General features: G+C 47.3%; 1 protein-coding gene across 1 annotated transcript in view; it reads left to right on the forward strand.

The window, feature by feature from the left end:
- RASA2 (RAS p21 protein activator 2) overlaps positions 1-17,878 on the forward strand; it is a 104,241-nt gene that overhangs the window by 29,033 nt on the left and 57,330 nt on the right. The window contains exons 4-5 of the mRNA XM_075004370.1: positions 6,564-6,658; positions 14,861-14,937. Coding sequence (XP_074860471.1) covers positions 6,564-6,658; positions 14,861-14,937 — 172 coding nt within the window. The remainder of the gene's footprint in view (positions 1-6,563; positions 6,659-14,860; positions 14,938-17,878) is intronic.

Here is a 17,878-nt window from a genome sequence, read left to right on the forward strand (position 1 = left end):
AGAAATTGACGCGGCACGCTGCCGCGCGGCTCGTCCAGACAGGGCTCCTTTTCGAAAGGACCCCGCCTACTTCAAAGTCCCCTTATTCCTATATGCCCAATTGTAAAAAGGTTGGGATTTGGAACTTGTGCACTGTATGTTGATGGGAGCACAATTCAAGTCAATGACCGTGTGTACCCTAACTGTTAACAATGAAAGCCTTGTGTCTAGTGGTGAGAAATAAAATCAGCTCAAAGAATGAGCAGGATAGCTGCCCCTGACATACACAACTGTCCAGAAAAACAAAGTACCAGAGGGGCAGCCGTGTTAGTCTGGATCTGTAACAGCAACGAAGGGTCCTGTGGCACCTTATAGACTAACAGAAAAGTTTTGAGCATGAGCTTTCGTGAGCACAGACTCACTGTATCTGGTGAATCTGATGAAGTGAGTCTGTGCTCACAAAAGCTCATGCTCAAAACTTTTCTGTTAGTCTATAAGGTGCCATGGGACCCTTCGTTGCTGTTACAGAAAAACAAAGTGGCATTACAACCCCATCCTGCCATTCTACTGAAAGTTTGCTCTCAATTCCATATCAACTAACCTATAATCCTGTCTACCTTCTACCTTAAACCTCATGCTTCTCGTAGATACCACACTGTCCTTTAGAAAATCACAAATATTATTTTTATCCATTGCAGAAAAATCAAAGGTGTTGCCCCTGCAATTGCAACATATGTCAAGATTCATTTCTACATTCATAATGCAGTGCTATTCTATTCAAAATAAACCACTGCTGGCATCTCCAGTGACACATTCCATGAGATCAGTAGCAATATCCACAGTCTTCCTAAAGGGAGTGCCCTTACAGGACATATATCATGCAGCCACGTGGTCCTCTAACCACAAGTCCATAACATACTATGCAATACAGACTCATGCAGACAAAGCTATGGCAGTAGCTAAGGCAGAACTGTCCACAGTAGATGCACCAAATCAAAACCCACCATCCAACGAGGGCAGGTACTGCTCTACAGTCACCTACCGTGGAGCATCCATGGGGACAGCACTTAAAGAAGAAGTTACTCACTTCGTGCAGGAACCATGCTTCTTTGAGATGTGCGCCCCTGTGGGTGATCTGCCTCCCGTCCACCTCCCTTCTACTCAGTGCAGTAGACATAGTTAGGGCATCAGTGAAGTAACTGAGGAGAGAGTGGGACTGCATCCCTTGAGGCATGAAGGGTGCGTGCTGGGGTAGTGCATGTGCAGCCCCACTCAATGCTCCTTGGAAAAGTTTCCGTGCTGCAGTGCTGAGAGAGCCCAACACCTACTGTGTAGCACCTGTGGAAACACATCTCAAAGAACCATTGTTACTGCACAAAGTGAATAGCTTCTCTTCTGTTTTTAAACATTCTTCAGCCCCTTTACTGTACTCTTATGTATCTATTTTGTTTAGTATTTAAAGGGACATATTAACTACGTTTCAGGCAGAGGTTTAATTGTATCTAGCGTTGTTACTCATCCAGTCCAAGGTACTGAGCAGTGTTCCCTGTAAGCTGAGCACTTGAGCAGCTGCCCAGGAGAGATTCAGGATTCAACGTCCACAGCAGGCAGCATGTTATTTCTGTTCGTGCTGCACATCTACATGTGCCTTGGTGGACATAAAATTTATTCTGCCCATGGAGCAGTGATACTGAGGAAACAGTGGTTCTGCGTCTAGTTAAAGGCTACGTCTACACGTGCACGCTACATCGAAATAGGCTATTTCGATGAATAACGTCTACACGTCCTCCAGGACTGGCAACGTCGATGTTCAACTTCGACGTTGCACAGCCCAACATCGAAATAGGCGCAGCAAGGGAACGTCTACACGCCAAAGTAGCACACATCGAAATAGGGATGCCAGGCACAGGTGCAGACAGGGTCACAGGGCGGACTAGCGCTTCCGGGGCAACAGCTAGCCGCTCCCTTAAAGGGCCCCTCCCAGACACACTCAGCCTGCACAGCACGCGGTCTGAGGAGCCATAGGCACACAGACCCCGGGCGCCGCAGTCATGGACCCCCAGCAGCAGCAGCAGCAGCAGCAGCCAGAGGTCCACCCAGCCCTCCCGGCAGGAGCAGGGCTTGCCTTGCTCCATGCCATGCGGGAGGCAGCTGAGCACCTCCTTGCTACACCGGAGGAGGAGCTGCCCCCTCAACCCCTAACTCTGCAGCACCCCACCCTCCCCCCCTGCCTCACACGCCGACGGCTGTGGAGCTACCCCACCAGCACCGAGTGGTGGGAGCGGCTGGTGCTTGAGGAGTGGGACGACGACCGCTGGCTCAGGAACTTCAGGATGAGCCGGCAGACATTTATGGAGCTGTGCCAGTGGCTCACCCCTGCACTCAGGCACCAGGACACGGACATGCGGTGTGCCCTCACAGTGCAGAAACGGGTCGGCATCGCTGTCTGGAAGCTGGCCACTCCTGACAGCTACCGATCCGTGGGACAGCAGTTTGGTGTCGGCAAGGCCACCGTTGGGGCTGTCCTCATGGAGGTAAGAGATCCCACGGGGGCAGGGCAGGGGAGGGGAGGCCAGGGCAGGGGAGGGCAGAGGAGGGCAGGGCAGGGGAGGGCCACGCACACCCTGCTCACCCCTCACTGGTGCTGTCCCATGTGCTTTCTCTGCAGGTTGTGCGTGCCATCAACGCCATGCTCCTGCACAGGCTCGTGAGGCTGGGGGACCCAGATGCCACCATCGCGGCCTTTGCCACCCTGGGCTTCCCCAACTGCTTCGGGGCTCCGGATGGGACTCACATCCCCATCCGCGCCCCGCATCACAGTGGAGGACGATACCTGAATCGCAAGGGCTACCATTCTGTCGTCCTCCAGGCCTTGGTGGACAGCCAGGGACGTTTTCAGGACATTTATGTGGGCTGGCCTGGCAGCACCCACGACGCCCGGGTTTTCCGGAACTCGGGCCTGTGCCGCCGGCTGGAAGCGGGGACCTACATCCCCCAGCGGGAGATCCCTCTGGGGGACACCACCATGCCCTTCTGCGTCATCGCAGATGCGGCATACCCCCTCCGGCTGTGGCTCATGCACCTGTACACGGGCCATCTCTCCGCTAGCCAGGAGCGCTTCAACGAGCGCCTGAACCACGCGCGCCAGGTGGTGGAGCACTCATTTGGCCGCCTGAAGGGACGCTGGAGATGTCTCCTGACCCGCCTGGATGCGGGCCCCAACAACATCCCCCAGATTGTGGGTGCCTGCTGCACCCTGCACAATTTGGTGGAGAGCAAGGGGGAGACCTTTTTCTAGGGCTGGGCTGCGGAGGCTGGCAGGGCAGACGTCCAGCCACCTGCTGCCCCCAGGTGAACCCCGAAGGGACCCGGGTCCGGGAGGCCCTGCGGGCCCACTTCAATGATGAGGCCGCGGGGTGAACTCTGCCCAGGCCTCCCACTGCCCGCCCATTCCTCCACCACACTCCTGCCCCAACGCCCACACCATGGAGCACCCCACCGCACCCCCCTCCCACTTTTCCTGGACAAATGACAGCACGCACTTGTGGCTGAACTTAAACTGATTTTTCTTTTAGAACTTTTTTTTTTAACTGTAAATATATGAAACAAGAACAAACTATATACAACACGTGGAAACAAACCAATATGTACAAATAAAACAATACTAACAAACAAGTGTCCTCATTAATAAAAAGAAAACCAGGGAGGATAAAGGGGAGAACTATTTACATGGAGGGGGACGGGGCAAACGGGGGGCACCAAATAAGAGGGTCAAACTATATACAAGGGGGGGGGCACGTCCTGGGCCCCTCGCCCCGGGCCCCTCGCCCCTATAGTCCGGCACTGGACGTGGCCGGCCGGGAGCCCCGCCGCAGTCGCAGCCCTGTCCGGGGCTGGCTGGAGGCGGGGCGGACCGGAAGATATGCCGGCGAGTCTCAGGTGGCTCCAGGGGTCCCTCAGCGCTCCTGCCCTCGGCGGTGGGTGGCGGGGCGACGGCGGACGGGACGGCGACGGGCGGAGCAGCTGGTGGAGCAGGCAGGGCTGGCTCTGCGGCGGCCGGCGCGGCAAGGGGGCCCAGGTAGTCCACCAGGCGGTTGAAAGTGTCCATGTAGGCCCCCCATGCCTCTTGGCGCCAGGCCAGCGCCCACTCCTGCAGCTGCAGGTGCTGCTCTGTGACCTCCAGCTGCCGACGGTGGATGGCCAGCAGCTGGGGGTCCGTCGCCGTCGGCTGGTGGTGGCGCGGGGTCCGCCGTCTAGCCCACCGTGGGGCCGGTCGGTCCTCGGCCGAGGGGCTGGCCTGGAGCGATTGGTCCCGGAGGGCTCTCCGAGACCACTGATGCCTCGCCGGCGCTCTCTTCCAGTCCTTCTGATGGTGCAGGTGCGGGACACAGGAGAGGAGGGGGGGAAGAAGAATGGAGACAGGCGTTAGTGTGGGCCCCGAGCCGTGGCCTTTGTCCCCCCAGCCCTGTGCTGCAGGTTCCCCAGCCCCGTCCCCGGGAGATGCTGCTGTGATGGATGGGGTTTAGGGGTCCCCCTGCCCTGCACCCCGTCCCCTGGTGGGAGCGACTCTCACTTCACTCCACAGGGTCTGACAGCAGGAGAGGTTTCTTAGGCCACAGATGCCCAGTTTCTCCCAGGAGTGACAGCACCAGCTGTCGGAAGAGACAGTCCTTCCAACCCGTCCTTGGGAGAAGACCCCAAGAGGTGCCCCTCTGGGATGCAGCTTTCCCCCTCCTCAGGCTGGCTGCCTTCCAGCTCTCCCTTCCCCTAGCCTCTGCCTGTGGCCCCCGCCCTGCCCCCCCCAATTCCAAGCCAGCTCGGCTCCTCCCTCCTCTTTGTTCAGGGCAGAGGTGTCACCTGCCAGCTGTAGCCCCAGGATCCTCCTTTGCCCCTGGGAGCTATTCGGCTCTTGGTGCTCATATGTAGCCTGAGTCTCCCTTTTGCACTCCCCCCACTCCATCACATGCTGCTGCTGCTGTTGCTGCTGCGGGGTGTCCCACCCCCTCCTCCTGGGGGCCCCTCGAGGTTCCGCTCCCCCCTGTCCTGGGGATGGGGCATGGCACTGTCGTGCGGGGTGGGGGGGGGGCAGGGGCTGATGCACTGCTGTGAGGGACATGGCCCTGCTGTCCTTGGGGCCATGGCCATGTGAGCATGTGGGGGGCCCTGGACACATATCTATTACCCCCCGCCCCTCAAGCCCAGGGGTGTACACCAGAGGGGGGTACATACCTGTCGGTCCACTCCCACGGTCTGGAGATCCCGGGGGGGCTGAGGCCCGGCTGCTGCTCCGGGATGGCAGGAGAAGGATCTGCAGCCCGGATTCTGCGGAGGAGCAGCCCCCCTTCTCCTCCTCCTGCCGCGATGTCCCGGGGGGGCCCCCGGGGTGCGGGGCTTACCTCCGGGGCGGACTCCGGCTGCAGGGCCTGCTGGGGCTCGTCGGCCGAGGTATCAAGGGTGGCCGGAGGGGAGGACGTGTGCTGGGGGCCCAAGATGTCCCTGAGCTCCCTGTAAAAGGGGCAAGTGACAGGGGCGGCCCCAGATCGGCTGGCCGCATCCCGGGCCCGGGAGTAACCCTGCCGCAGCTCCTTCACCTTACTCCTGACGTGATCAGGAGTGTGGGCAGGGTGACCCCGGGCAGCCAGGCCATCGGCCAGCCGAACGAACGCTTCCGCGTTCCGCCTCTTGCTCCCCATTACCTGGAGCACCTCCTCCTCGCTCCAGAGCCCCAGCAGGTCCCGCAGCTCGGCCTCCGTCCAGAAGGGACCCTGCTGCCACTTGCCAGCCTAGCTGCCCTTCTGGCTGGGCTGGCTGCCCTGGCTCCCCTTGGGGGGGGTCCCCTGGGGGGGCTGCCGGCAGCCATCGCAGCTGGGTGGGTGGCTGAGGAACGTGCAGGCTGGCCGCGTGTCTGGGCTGCCGCCTGCACGTTCCCTCAGCTTCCTGCACAGGAAGGGAGGGGGAGGGGACCTTTAAGGGGCCGCTCCATGCTGCCACCATTGAGCTGAGGGGCTGGAGAGAGCGTCTCTCAACCCCTCAGCTGATGGCCGCCATGGAGGACCCGGCAATTTCGACGTAGCGGGACGCGCAACGACTACACGGTCCCTACTTCGACGTTGAACGTTGAAGTAGGGCGCTATTCCTATCCCCTCATGGGGTTAGTGACTCCGACGTCTCGCCGCCTAATGTCGAAGTTAACTTCGAAATAGCGCCCGACGCGTTTAGCCGTGACGGGCGCTATTTCGAAGTTAGTGCCGCTACTTCGAAGTAGCGTGCACGTGTAGACACGGCTAGAGAGAGATTTCTTCCTCCAGTTGCTTACTGTTTGCATAGTCCTTTTCTCCATTTTTTCCTATGTGGGTAGTTTATCTTATTTGTGTGGGTCTTTCATGCGGCATCAAAGGAAAAAAATATTGTAAAATGTATTTTGTTTTACAATGTTAAATGACTTGGCTTTTTAAAAAAGATAATGAGATTTTAAATTGAAGTCTCCTATTAAAAATAATATTCTTCCATGGGCAAGTCAGTTTCTTATTTTATCACTCTTCCTCCACCTTCCCTTTTTTTTTTTTTTTTTTTTTTTAATTTAGGAAAGGTGGCAATCAAAAAAGAAGACTTATGCAGATATACCAGCAAAGAGATGTGGTTTTTGCTTCAGCCTGTTGATTCTAATTCAGAGGTCCAGGTAACTGTTAACATTTTTTATTAATTTTAATATTACATAGATGGTGAACATTCTCGTTTCAGTAAGAAGTATTTTTAGGCGTTACAGAAAACTTTGGCAGATGGATGGGGGAGCATGTGAGTAATTTCTCTAACTTTTCAAGTGCTTCTTTCATTTTTAATAAAATACACATTTCTAAAATGTATTTTTTCTCATGATAGTGTTTCAAGAAGTAGTGTGATCTCGAACGGTGTAGATATGAAAACTATATTAACTTTGGGTGGATGTATTTCTTTACAAATAGTAATACATACTGACTTAAAAACATCACTGACTTGAAAATATTTTGCAAAAGGCATGTGCTCATAGAGAGGTGGGGTGAAGAACTGGGAAACATACATGCTTCCCCCTCTCCCTTTAAGTATCTTGGTAGTATAGCAGATTATTTGATATATACAATGTAAAATTTGAAATGGTGTTTGAAATACCACAGGATTGGAGTATTCTGGGGTGCCCTTCCTAGGGAGGGTGTTTTGAAAAAACAAACCTGACACTGGATGCATTGCAAAAATAATCATTTTTCTCTCCTGATGTGTATTTGAGCCTATGAGTTAGGTTTTTTTGGCAATTTTGTCTTAGCAGCACCTAGAAATGAGTTGGACTCTTCCATAAGCAGGGAAATGGCTTTAGGCCTCCTTTCAGTTTGATGGAGAAAATTCAACAGGCGGATTTTGAGACCCTCCTTAGAACGTTGGTGCTATGGTAAACATACAGTTTAAATTTAGTACATTTTTCTCAAACCTACACAAGGGAGAGACCCACAGTCCATCAGTTATTCTGGAAAAGAGGATTAAACTTTCTGTACTGGGGTGGGGGAGGGTTGGGAGAACTTGATTGAGATTTTCAGGTAGGGTAGACATGTTTAATGCCCAGAATTATCCACTAGTGCTTTGTAAGCATGTGCCTGTAGAATTACTTTACCTGGGTATGTTGGTAGGCACAGAGTTGTATGCCCAAACCTGTTTGACAGTCATTGGGCAAAGCAACATCTGAACTGATATTTTATACTATTAGAACAAATCAAACCAGGCTTAAGTTAATTGCTTCATTCTTCCCCAATACCATGTTAGTGCTAATCAACCATACCTTCTCCCAGAATGTCATTCAGAACATGGAAATGTCATTCCTTCTTTGGTCTAAGTAGTATTTTGAGTCTTATTTGCAAAGAAACATGTGGAACAGAAGGTTGTTTTTAGTTGTATACATGTATTAGGCAAATATGAAACTGTTCATGAACAACTTTAGTGTACAATGTTCTAGATCCAGAAAAATAGCAAACTCTGCTTTCTCAGATATCAACAATGCAGGAAATGTTCACCTCTTCCAAAAGTTTGTTTGTTTTTGGTACCATTTCTACAGAGAAAGGGAAGTTTGAACACATGCACCAGGTCAGATTGCAAGCTTGTGTGAGGTTCTACTGTTCATCTAAGAGTTGTGGACCCCAGAGTGAAAAACGGACCGGTTAGCCACACACCTCACTTGGAAACAGAAATATGCAATCATGCAGTGGTAGAAGCAAAAAAAAAAAAAAGTAAATGGGGTATTACAGTGTCGCCTATAATGAGATATTTGAATGCTGTTCAGCTGATTAGCAGAGCGTGCTCAGCTGGCAGCATGTTTATGTTAGTGATGTAGATCTGCACATTCTTTGGTGCCCATAAAATTTATTCTGCCTAGGGATGGGAAAAAGAGAGTGCTGCTGTGCAGTACTTTTTTTAAATGTGAATTGCTTTAAAAAAGGGAAAATAGCATTTTCTTCTACTTCATAAATTTTTCAAACTGTAGTAGGTTAGAGTTCAATTAAACTTCAGAAAGACCAGTGATATTTTGTCCAGAGTAGTGAACATTTCACTGTCATGAATGACCCCCATTCCCAGTGCATTCATAACTCTGACCATCTACTCTGTAGTGTCACAGAAAAGTGCACATCTATTCTGAGGGTCGTCTTAAACATTAAAACTTAATGATACTCATGCCTAATGATAGTGTCAAGTAGTGGGAAATCCCCAAGCTAACCAGGGTTTGGTGGTTTGGGTTTCTGTGCTCATCAAATATTTTCTTGTTTCAACGGGTGTCATCATATCTCCTTTGAAAACAGAGTGTAGAGGACAGTAAGGGAAGAGATTAGAGTTTGATCTGGAGGAGATTGAAATGTGCTATGAAGCCAGAATTAACCAGTGGCATAAATTGGCATTGAACAATAAGCGTGAGTTTTTTGGTAAGTCCTAGATAAACGTATTGAGAATAGGTCCACCTATGGCTATTAGCAAGGACAGGGACAGATAGTGTCCTTAGCTTCTGTTTGCCAGAAGCTGGGAATAACCAAAAGGCAATAGATCACTTGATGAACACCCATTCTATTCATTCATTCTGAAGCACCTGGCATTGGTCACTGTCAGAAGACACAATACTGGGTTATATAAACCTTTGATCTAGTCCAGTATGGCTGTTCTTAGCATAGTGGAAAGTTTGGAGGGAAGCTGCCACTGGATGATTGAATTTCCCTGACTGGGTGGGGAGGTGTGTTAGTGACTCTGGAAAAAAAATGGATAGGACTATTTTAATAAATGCCATAATATATGTAAGAACACAATATCATTTATCACCTACCTTAGCATGCCAAAACTCTTTCCAAGCACATTGAGAAGCCTGTGTTTTACAAACTACTTTGTACTACCTTTTCTGATCTGTATGAGTTTTGGGGTTTTTTTCTGCTTTCATTCTGGGCGTTCTCTAGGATTTCTGGCAATGTTCAGATTGTTTGAGTGCTTAGAGTCACAGGACCTAGCACCAACTATACCATCAGGGGCTCCTTTACCTGCACATCTACTAATATAATATATGCCATCATGTGCCAGCAATACCCCTCTGCAATTTACATTGGCCAAACTGGACAGTCTCTCCATAAAAGAATAAATGGACATAAATCAGACATCAGGAACAGTAATGTACAGAAGCCTGTGGGGGAACACTTCAATCTCCCTGGATACTTCAGTGGCAGATTTAAGGGTGACAGTCCTGAAACAAAAAAAAAAAAAAAAATTCAAAAATCAAATGGAGAGAGAAATCTCTGAGCTGCAATTTATTTGCAAATTTGACTCCATTAACCATGGATTAAACAGAGACTGGGAGTGGCTCGCAGCTTACAAAGGCAGTTTCTCTGCTCTGGGTGCTAATATCTCCCCATTACACTCTGACAGGCTCACATCCCCCGTCTGATCTGAGTTATTTTTTCCTCTGTTAAGTACTGTTGATAGTGGGCCATTTCCACCTTGCTGAATAGACCTGGTCACCTCTGGCCCTCCCTCTTACTGGGACCCGACTCTTTAACTACCCCTCTGAAACCACCCTGCCACTTATGCAGCTGATGAAGCAGGTCTTTGCCCACAAAAGCTTATGCTCCAAAATATCGGTTAGTCTATAAGGTGCCACAAGACTTCTTGTTGTTCTTGATGCTTTGTACTGAATCTTCACATCCCTAAAGACCCAATAGTTTAACTATTGGGGATAATTTTCCTTTAAAAGTGGAGAGAAAAGAGGACACACTGTTAGGAGGATTGCACTTTAGAGTAGGGCCACTTCAGTTGTGTGGCCTCCAAGTGCACCTGAGCTGGAGATTTTTCCTGTAGCATAGTACCCATCAGGTCCATACATGTGACTCCCTGTTACTGTGTTTAACAGCATGAAGCTATAAAGGGGGGAAGCTGCCCCAGATCTCCCACAATTCTTTCTTGCCAACTGTTACAAGAGGTTGAAGTGGGCTGGCTGGTTTCAGCAAGCTTTCTGTCTTAACATGGTACTTTATCTTTTTGTACATAGTTGGTATTCATGAGTTTCTAGATTGACCTAAGTTTCATTAGTTATTTATTTTATTGGACTGTCTGGTCCCTTTTGGTATGAGTCACTGACTTTGGTACCAGGGTATGCCTTGGTTTCCAATACTAAGCCTTTTGCCAGCTGCAAAACACAGGTCTTGGAGAGTGAACTTTATCCTGCTGTCTTAGTTAGGACTGCATTAGGGGCTGCTGCCAAATTTGCAGGGACTGTAGGCACTAAAAGCCAGAGGGCAAGATTGCGCCACGTCCTACTCTGTGTCCATCATTCCAGCATGGGTTGTACTGCAGCATCGGTGCAGAGAGCCTCCCTCTGTTGCCTTGGTACAATAGCATCAATCCCATTCTTTGATGTCAAAGAAGCAGCAAAAGAGGTTGAATTCATCCAAGTAGCCAAGGGCTGGGTCTATTAAATAATGTAGGTGCCTGGTGTCATCTACCAGTCAATATTCAGGAGAACAAGGGAAATGTTCCTCTAGCATGAAATGCTCCTGGTACCAGTCTCTTCGTAATGGGTCCTCAGCTCCAAAAATCAAACCATGAGGACTAACCCACATCATGGTGCCATCTATTTCTATTCAGAAAGATCAGCAACAAAAGTTTGTTGTTAATAACAATGCCACAGGTGTATGCAGCAGAGGGAGATCTGCTCTACCTCTCATTGGGAGTTCCCAGTGCTATAAGAGACAGCTTACCTGATGCCAGTGCATGCAAAGACACCCATTATGGCCTTACTTCAGTCTAGTGGCTGAGCACCATAGGGTGATAAAGCATCAGACCACCTGGCATTTTCTTGACAATTGCAGCCTAGGGTAAACCAGGTACAGCGCCTCAGGGGTCATAGAGTCCTTAAGCCTGAAGTAAGTTCTTTTTCCTCTCCCTTTTGGGAGAGGTGATGGTATTTTCCTCCTTCATTGAGGGAGTTTCATTACTGTTAGGGTTTGCATGTCCAGCGACATATAAAAGAGAATATCTTGAAGCACTTAGAATTGGAGGTCTTCTGCCATAAACAGGGCTGACTGGAACACCAACCAGAATGTCACCTTCTTCCGATTTCTCAACATTTCAGGAGAATCAGACTTGGCCTCCTTTACGTTCATCGCTTATGTCCTTTCGTGAGACAGTAGTTCCTCGAGTTACCTCGCTGGTCCAAGATGACTATAGGGCTTGCCAAGACCTTTTAAAGATAGTAGCTTCTTCTGTTGATAAATGCTGATAGAGATTGCATTCATCTGAGAAGTCTCCTGAGCCGACACATCATTTGTTTGTGGTTCAGCTGGGATTGCCTTCCCCATTAAATAGTGCCACCTGTGGCCCCATGACACACCAGCACTGAAACATGTAGAGGTACCCCATTTAGGACTTAAGTCATTCTGCAGTGATACAAAAAACAGACTTATTGACCAACAAAAAGAGAACAAAAATATGTGGAGGATGAAGACCCCCAAATGCTCCTTAATTGTTACTGTATCTGTGTGGCTGACAGTCAGGCCTTCCTGGCCCAGTATAGCTTTCAGTCATGTGAGACAGATGACATCCTTCCTCACAAAGATCCCTCATGACAGTAGAAAAGACTACGTGGCTACCGGCTGACTTGCCTTAAAATATCCTTGTGAGCAGTGATGGATGCGTAGGGTATCACAACCAACTCTTTGACTAATATAGTAACCGTGCATGGGGCATCATGGGTTCACATTCCATTGGGCCACCCCTAAGGAGATGAGGGTTACAACTGAGAACTTGCTTTTCTTTGGCAGTGCACTCTTGTCCCCTTTTACATATGTGTAAATTTGACAGGATTGAGATCCATTTTCAACTCAGTCTAAAAAATACTGTCTTCAAAAGCTGGTTTGCCCCGTCCCACTCTCTCTGATCTTCAGTGATATCTTGTATATCAGAAGGCCAGGCTGTCTCATTGCAGAGCATTTTAAAGTAGAACACGCAGTGAATTTCCATCTGTTGTCAAGTTGGCAAGCGCTTTCTGCAAGGAATACAGATGGCATTCTCTGCCTGCTTCCAAAACCATGCAAATCTCCAAGATCTGCAAGGATCTCTAAATTTTTGTTATAAAATATTTTATATACTTGACATGGGAGCCAGGTTGGATGCAGAAGAATAATATTCCATTCCGTTTAAATGATACAGCTGAAACTCCTTGTTACAACTGTCCAGCAAGGATACTGCTTATCAGTTTCCTACTATGGGGTACACATGGATGTACACATGAAAGAGACAGAATACTGACAGGCTCTCCACAAACTGTGGTTGTTGAAGATGTTACAGTGAGTGTGTATTCCACAAACTGCCTTCTATCACCATTATTTGAGGGCTTAAGAAGCATGGGGCTGTACTTGTGAGGGAAATGGCAGTGGGTCATGGCTGCCCTGCCCTTTAAGATCTTATGTGAGAGCACAAAGAGGTACAGGGTGCATGTGCAGCCCCAATAGGCACTGCTCATGAAAAGGAGAGGTGGGGTGGGGTGTGGAAATCCAAACTTCTGTGTATGAAGTGTATAGGCCCTTACAGTGGAATCCATACTAATGCCAACATTTAGAAAAACTAAAGTTACTATAAAATAAATAACCATTCTGGTTTTTAATTCAGGTCCAATAAGCTGCAGAGAGGGAGTGTCTAAAGATATATGTTTATTTTGCAGTGTTTTTGTCACAAAGTTGGCTAGGTACATTGTTTATAGAGGACAACAAAAAAGCAGTCCAGTAGCACTTAAAAGACTAACAAAATAATTTATTAGCTGATAACCTTTCGTGGGACAGACCCACTTCTTCAGACCATAGCCATACCAGAACAGACTCAATATTTAAGGGACAGAGAACCAAAAATAGTAATCAAGGTTGACAAATCAGAAAAATATTATCAAGGTGAGCAAATCAGAGAGTAGAGGGGGCAGAAGGTGGGGGTTGTCAAGAATTAGATTAAGCCGAGTATTCAAAAGAGCCCGTATAATGACCTAAGAATTCCCATCCCAGTTCAAACCACATGTTAATGTGTCAAATTTGAATGTAAAAGATTGAGTTCAGCAGCCTCTTTCCAGTCTGTTATGAAAACTCCCCTTCAGTAAGACGCAAACCTTCAGGACCTTAACAGAATGGTCTACTCCATTAAAATGCTGGCTGACTGGTTTGTGGATCAGGAGTGTTTTTATGTCTGTTTTGTGCCCATTAATCCTTTGTCTAAGTGAGAGACCTTCTGCTCCTCTACTCTCTGATTTGCTCACCTTGGTAATATTTTTCTGATTTGTCAACCTTGATTACTATTTTTGGTTCTCTGTGCCTTAAATATTGAGTCTGTTCTGGTAAGGCTATGATCTGAAGTGGGTCTGTCCCATGAAAGCTCATCACTTACTAAATTGTTCTGTTAGTCTATAAAGTGCTACTGGACTGCTTTTTTGTTTTCATAGTATATAGACTAGCATGGCTTTCTCTCTTTTACGTTTATAGAGGATGTGGGGGAAATGACTAACTCTTCAACCTCACAGAGCTGTAACTGAAGCAATTACTGCTTTGTGTCTGAATGAGATTCTCTGTTAACACTTGAGCAACTACTGCATAAAGCCTGTTAAAAATAACAGAACTTTGTTTAGAATTATCAAAATCTATTTGAAATTAAATCAGTGACCTTCATTGTGTTGAACAGCATGTAAATATTTGATTACTGTTTTATAAACCCTAGCCCTAACTGCAGATATGATTGTGTCTGATATAATGCTTAATACCTGTATCATGGAAATAAAGTTTCACTATTGATTTGTACTACTCTTCTCTACTTTCTGTATCCTATTGTTTAGATCAAACATTTAGATAAGAGGTCACTTCCTCAGTCTGGAAAAGCATTTAGCGTTTTGCTAGAGCTGTTCATGTAATAAACCATAAAAACTTGTTTCTCATTTTTACTCAATAATGTTTCTGGCAGCTTCTCAGCTGTCTGAGTCTGGTTAGAACACATGACAGTGAAGGTTCTAGAGTCCTTAGTCCTAGTGCTTGGACAGGTATTGCATACTGAGGTTTGCTTTTCTCGTTGAGCTAGTGAAAAGGAGAGTAGGATGGAGCCTTAAATACCAGATGATGGGTTTAATTAAAGTCAGTAGGAGCAGTAGTGAGCTCTTTACTCAGATATGTTCCGCTTAGCATTAGTAGGTCATTGATTACCTCCATTTTCTGCCAGCCAGTCAAATGATTTTAAATTAGTAAGCTCTACATTTTATGTAGAGGAATAAATGATATTTGAAAAACATATGCAAGTTATTTTCCTGTGTGCTTATGAAATAAAGAATTTAAAAAATATTTACATTTGGTATTTTTATTTTTTGCAGGGAAAAGTTCATCTTGAATTAAAACTGAATGAGCTGATAACTGATAATGGATCTGTGTGCCAGCAACTAGTAGTACAGTAAGAATATTTATAAATCATTAAAAGGAGCTTGATTTTTACTGTTAACATAGGGTGACCATGTTGCCCTATGGCAAATATGGGACATCGGCCTCCAAGGATGGGAGTGGGGCTGCTGTCCCATGTCAAGGCTCCTTGGTGATGGGGGCTGCTGCTCTGGGGTGAGGTACCAGGGATAGGGGTTGTGCAGCCTCCAAAGGGGAGAAACCAGGGATGAAGGACAGTAGAGGATGGGGGCTCCAGAAACCCCTGGTGCATGGGGGTGTTCCAAAGTCTCCCCATGGGGGAGGGAATGAAGCAGGAGCTGCCTCCCTGAAGTGTGGGAGGCCTGGGAAGGAGGCAGGCGACCCGTGGAGGGGCTCCCTGACGGCAGGAGCAGCTTTTCCTAAGTGTAGGGCACCAGGCAACAAGGCAGCTGCCCCGCTTTGGAGTTCGCTGGCAGTGGGGGCTTCTACCATGGGGTACCAGGGAATGGGGCAGTTGCCCCACAGAGGAGCTCCCCTGCAGCAGGAGCTGCTGCCACAAGGTGCAGAGCTCCAGGAAGCAGAGCAGCCACCCATTGGGGGAGCTCCCTGGCAGGAGAGCCTGCCACCCCAACATGGGGTGCCAGGGAACAGGAACTCTGCAAAATATGGGACAGTTTGCCCATTTCCTTAAAAAATCAGGATGCCTGTGAAACAGCTTAAATAAAGGACTGTCGTGGTGAAAACAGGATGGATGGTCACCTTATGTTAAAAGAACTAGTTGTGTTGTAAAATTAAATATTTCACATCATGCAGCACCAATCTTTTTTTCTGTAAGTGCCTTTATGTTGGAATGTGCCTAGTTGTAGGAGGCAAGTGTGCATTAGGGAGACTTCACAAAAGCTTTTCAGCACTATAAACACTTTTTTTTAAGCTGTCTGACTGACATCCTTGTCAGGATCCATCATGTAAACTGGGTGTTGGTGCCTAAGCACAGTGACTTGTAATCTAGTTCAAAGCAGATCTGGCTGACAAGGCTCACAGAGCCAGTGGTAGCCAGCAGCTAGGACCTCAAATATTGTCACCACTGACAGAATTGAAATGATGTTGGCATTGCTGGGAACATCTCAAAATATTCTTCCTGTACGTAATCCAGCATTTGTGGTCTACTCTACATACAACTACACAGCAGAAGAACAAAACCCTTCCACAGCAGATCTCAGCCTGGGTCATCTAACTAGTGCTCCTGGGGCAAGGAATGACAGTGTGCTCTGAAACCTAGCAAGGGAGGTGATCAGTTTTAACTTTGTAGCTCAAGTCCTAGTCCTCTGCCCAGACACTTTGAGACTGTGTGGATGTACTTCACAATGATGTTCTCTTGGCCTTGCATGTTCCTAAGCAGGAGAGTTAATAGGTGGGAGTAGTATCAATTTTCTGCTTGTTACTGTTGTAGTTTACAGTAGTACTTCTTTATCAGTCTCCTGGCTCTCCCAACAAAATAAAAATTTGGAATATTGAGTATGTCAATACGTATTTTAAAAAGTCAAAATGAAAAAAGTAATTGAAGCTTTGTGAGTGTTGTAGTACATAGCCATGAAGTTTGGAACCTAGCATCTTTAAATACACGGCATGTTCTAACTCACCAGCTAAAGCAGTCACTGGCAACGCTGAACAATTGGTCTCTGTTTGGACCAGCCACTAGTTGCACCAGGTATTGCTTTTTGCAAGTAGTTTAGTTAGTTGCTAAGCCCCAAAAGTGTTACAAATCAGGAGTGCTGACTTTTTCTTACTCTGTAGAGCCATGTGGTCCATTGTTTAGGAAGGCAGCACAGCAGGAACGTAAATTTGGTACACGCTCTGAAAGGCAGTGTGGCTAGGCTGGGCTGTGCATGAGTTCTGTTTAAAAGTAAATTTCAACAGTGTCCATTACGTTACTCATGATGTGGAATAGATAATACCTGCATGTCTCTCATGGGCTGACCTACACGAGGAGTTTACGCTGGCATATCTGTATCTGACTGGTATGCAAAATCTGCATCCTTGGGAGATGTAGCTATGCCAACCTATCCCTGGCTATGGACAGTGCAATGTCACAGAAGACCTGCCAGCTTCCTTGAGAGGGGGTGGATTGTCTGTGCTGATGGAAGAATTCTTCCTGTTGGAGTACATAGCATTTAGACCGAATCACTGGTGGTGCTAGTGTAGCATTTTCAATGTAGACATACCCTAACTTAAGGGTTTAAGACCTTGCAAAATAATTACAGCTGTGAAGTGCACAGAATTTACACTCATTGGTATAAGAACAGAGAGACTAGAATTCATGATAGTTTCCTGACTCCCAACTCCATGGCCCTTTGACTTGAAGGAGAGAATAGCAGTGACTGCTGTTATTTCATCGTCCTACCTAAAAGTTTGTCATTTAGTGCATACTCAGGAGAGTGAACATATGCAAATTGCCATTTTAAGAGACATTTGCCAAATTTGGGTGGATTGTTTTGACAGCAAAAAAATATCTTTGTCACTAGGATTGTCTATATGCTTAAGTTTCTGATCCAAGAAATGGAGGTTCTTGAGATAAACTGATGGAAATTTTAATGTAGATAAAAATAGCTTTGCTAAATAGTTTTCCAGAAGAGCTGAGCAGTTTTCACTTAAATAGTTTGAGCTTTCTTTTCTAAATGAGGCAGAGAGCAAGCATGAAGAATCACCATCCAAATGGTTAATTTGGCAAGGTTATAAGCAATTGAAAAATGGATCTGTAAGGGTCAGTATTAAGCAGTCTTAACTCTGACTGTTACTACTAGTTCTGCTTATAATAGTGCTAAGTAGTTTAGAAAATGTATTTGTCAAAGGAAAATACAAATGCACAGTTAAAAGGTTTTTCTTTTGCAAAGGAACAAAATTCACCATGCATCTGGTTGTTGTTTCCCAGTTCATTATTTTCTCCCCAGGACTACTTATAAATGTATCTTTAAAAG

The sequence above is a fragment of the Carettochelys insculpta genome, chromosome 10 (assembly GCF_033958435.1).
Source record: "Carettochelys insculpta isolate YL-2023 chromosome 10, ASM3395843v1, whole genome shotgun sequence".
NCBI lineage: Eukaryota > Metazoa > Chordata > Testudines > Carettochelyidae > Carettochelys > Carettochelys insculpta.